Below are 3694 nucleotides of genomic sequence, written 5' to 3' on the forward strand. Positions count from 1 at the left end.
AAATAAATAAAATCTTTAAAAAAAAAAAAAAGTAGTGGAAATTCTCACCAGGCAGAGACTGCTTGCACTTTGTTTTTGTTGGTTGGTTGGTTGGTTGGTTTTTGTTTTTTATATATTCTTTTTTTTTAATGTTCAGTTAGACAGCAATATAGTACATCATAAGTTTTTGATGTCGTGTTCAACGATTCATTGGTTGCATAAAACACCCAGTGCTCATCACAACACATGCCCCATTTCTGAATCAGGGAGGCCTCACTAAAGGAAGTGACATCTAATGCCTGTGACACATGAGTGTTGGGACTTCATTTTACACTGAGTTAAATTTTGAGATTTAAGTTCCAGAACCAAGTCAGAACAACAAATCCTGCTAAATTACACTGAGCTTATATTGACCATTGATCATTACACAAAAATGAAAGACAAAGTTGCACACAGAGATTTACAAGGATGTCACTGCTGAGCTGGGCGTAGGTAAGTACCGGAGCCTGGGCTGCTGGGATCTCGTTCAGAAAGGAGGTCAGTGCACGGAAGTCTCCAGCGTGTTTTCCTGGGAGCAATAGAGGAAGAAGTCACTCTGTGGCAGGCGGAGGTGAGGACTGCAAAGGAGAAGGGTGCTCGGAGCAGGAGAGCTGAGGACAGACTGAAAGGTGGGAGGAAAGAGCAGGAAGGTGGCTCCACAGACTTACCTGCACTTCCAGAGCCACAATGCCAGACCTGCCAGAAGCACCAGGGGCACCATCACCGCCAGGAAGACCAAGCCCATGGAGTGGGGCTGCTCTGTGGGTTCAGTGCGTAGACAGTATCATGTCTCATCCAGCCAGTACTGAAATCTACCTCCCTGGTCCTCTTTGCTCTTGTCACCCTCTCTCTCACCAACTGCCCTCCTCCTTTTACTTCTCCCATTTCTCCTCAGAGATGTACCCTTCACCCAACCTGATGCATCCTCCCACAACTGTACGACCCTCACCCTCAGCGCTTCCATTTCTTGAATTAGTGATTGTGTATCCTTTTTGGTCTGGAGTCCCTAGATTCCCAAATTTTTCATCAGGCTCCCCAGCTTTCCAAGAGGAAGACCTCCCTCTTTCCCAGCTGGGTCCCAGCTCTTTCTCACCCCAGTAGAGGACCAAGTCCTGGCCTCTTAGACTGCTGTGTCTCACTCGACATGACAGGCCAGAAGCCTCCGTGGCTTTCACATCCAAGGACACCTGAAGATACCATGTCCCATCAGCATGGGGCAGAACGTCACCTCGCCGAGTCCCCTGCTGCTCCTGCTCACCCTGCATCCACATCACCCAGACAGGCTTTGGGTAGAACCCAGAGATGCAGCACACCAGCAGGAGATGGCCAGGACTGGTACTACTGCCAGTAGATAGCCAGGCCTCTGGGCTCACTGCAGAGACAGGATATGTGTTCATAGACTGAGAGGGTAGATCACTTTAGGTAGACACATCTTTCTACCTCTAGAAACCTTTCACCATCCTCCATTCTCCTTCTTGGCTCTTTTATACCATGAATTTGAGGGAATGGTACAAATTTATGAGTGCAGAGTAGAGAATTCATGAAGGGAGGGAGCAGGACTGACCTTGTCGCTGGAGATCTGCCTTTCCTGCATCAAGAAGACTTGAGAGATAACGGGGACAGTAGTTAATGATGAGCTTATGCATTAGTTCATTGTCTTCATGGTCCTCATTGAGTAGTCTGCAGAACTGCTGAGCCCTACTTCCTCCTGTTGGAGATGGCCACCATGACGTGTTCTGGAAACTCACAAGATCTGATCCTTGATGAGCAATCCTCATGAAGCCTACTGATGGTTCCCCAAAATGCAGCTCACAGCCTCCTGCCAGCTGTACCTGGAAGGGATCTGGAGAAGAGAGACTGTGAGTTTCAGGACAGGGGGAGTGAATAAGATGAAATGAGATGAGTGGAAACCAAGGTAATGGAAGCAAAAGTGAAGTCCAGGGGATTGGAGGGCATGGAACACACTTTGGTTTGAGGCAAAATTCACACAAAAGGGAAGTGGTAGTGGATGGGGGCAGAGGAAGAGGTAAATTATTGAGGAAGGAAGAAGTGTTGGAGGAGAAAGATGAAAGGTGTGGGCAGAGAATAAGGAAGGACTCAGTGGAAGAGCTGAGGTAAAAACCATCTAGGATGAAGGGAGTGTAGGGGGTACAGAGAATATGTAGGCAGAGTTCACTGATGTGATTGAGTGTGGAGAGTCAGTCACATAGTGAGGGAGCAAAGGGTGCCTGCTAGGAGGCCAGGGAAAAGAGGGGTCATGGGAGATGCTAGTGGGAGACAGGAGAACACAACCTGTGGTCAATGAGAGGAGTGGGAGAGAGCAGAAGACGTGAAAGTTTTGAAGAATCAGGATCTGGCTTCTACCCTCTACCCACACATGTGTGATTCAGATTTATGTTGGGGAGGCTTGAGGTTCAGAAGCCACAGAAATCTCTTCCCTAGTGGAAGAAAGAACTCAAGGAGACACACACGGCCACCTCCATTCCACCTCTGAGGGAATAGAACTCACATTCAAGCCGCCATTCACTGAAATGGTCATGAAAACACTGGGGCATTCCAACGATGTTTGAATACAGTGACTCTTCTGCTGTAATCACCTCCTCATTGCTTAAGTTGCCTTTGGACCAAGGCCACAAGAAAATGAAAGCTCCAGTCTTGTTGTTCCAGCCGTGAGTCTGCATCTCATCCAGCCAAGCTGAGGCAAAATTTTGTGTCCAGGAACGGTTGTAGAGGGATAAGGTCAGAATGAATCGGAAGGAGATAGGCTCCTGGAAGACTGTGGGAAAAAACACAGAAAGACTGATGAAAAGGAAGGCATTGGGAAGAGGAAAGAATGGAGAAAAAGGTGCCATGAAGGGGAACCAAACTCTGGAGGCCAAAAATCTGGAGGCCAGGGAAGCCATCGTTGTCTCAGGAGACATGTGCTGCTCCAGAGTCCCAAGCTTCTAACCCTTCCTTCAGAGCAGCACAAGGCCCTGGGGTCAAAATACTCAGGAAGGAACCAGGCTGACACTCTCATCCCCAGGTATGTTCTGGGGAACCCACACCACAGTGCAGATACACACACACACACACACACACACACACACACAAACAATAACACACACTACAAGTGCACAGATGCTCATATACACAAACACAATTACACAAAAGAACATGCACAGATACATATACATGCAAGTATACAGTCACAGAAACATATGTATACAAACATGCATAATCATACATATATTAAAACACACAGGGGCGCCTGGGTGGCTCAGTGGGTTAAGCCTCTGCCTTCAGCTCAGGTCATGATCTCAGGGTCCTGGGATCGAGCCCCACATCGGGCTCTCTGCTCAGCGGGGAGCCTGCTTCCTCCTCTCTCTCTGCCTGCTTCTCTGCCTACTTGTGATTTCTGTCTGTCAAATAAATAAATAAAATCTTTAAAAAAATAACCCACACATACAGTCACACAAGCATATCTACACACACTCACGCACACACACACATGTACCCACTGGGCAGGACCAGAGTTCTCACCGTCTTCACTGTCACCATCTAGGAGCAGAACAACCAGCAGCACAAGTTGCAGGAACAGCATTGTACTTGCAGATGTTCTGTCTCTTACAAAGTCAGTCCTTGATGATCGTTCTAACAAATCTACCCCACACACAGCACCTCTCTTCTGACTTCC

General features: G+C 47.7%; 1 protein-coding gene across 1 annotated transcript; it reads right to left on the reverse strand.

Moving 5' to 3' along the window:
• Positions 1-450: 450 nt before the first annotated feature.
• LOC132026025 (T-cell surface glycoprotein CD1a-like) lies at positions 451-3694 on the reverse strand. The gene is made up of 6 exons (XM_059413968.1): positions 3541-3694; positions 2528-2794; positions 1583-1861; positions 1112-1390; positions 687-777; positions 451-547 (listed from the first exon to the last, which is right to left on the reverse strand). Exons 1-6 carry the CDS (start codon positions 3599-3601, stop codon positions 451-453), a joined length of 1074 nt encoding a protein of 357 aa, XP_059269951.1. The 5' UTR covers positions 3602-3694.

The sequence above is a fragment of the Mustela nigripes genome, chromosome 10 (assembly GCF_022355385.1).
Source record: "Mustela nigripes isolate SB6536 chromosome 10, MUSNIG.SB6536, whole genome shotgun sequence".
Classification (NCBI taxonomy): Eukaryota; Metazoa; Chordata; class Mammalia; order Carnivora; family Mustelidae; genus Mustela; species Mustela nigripes.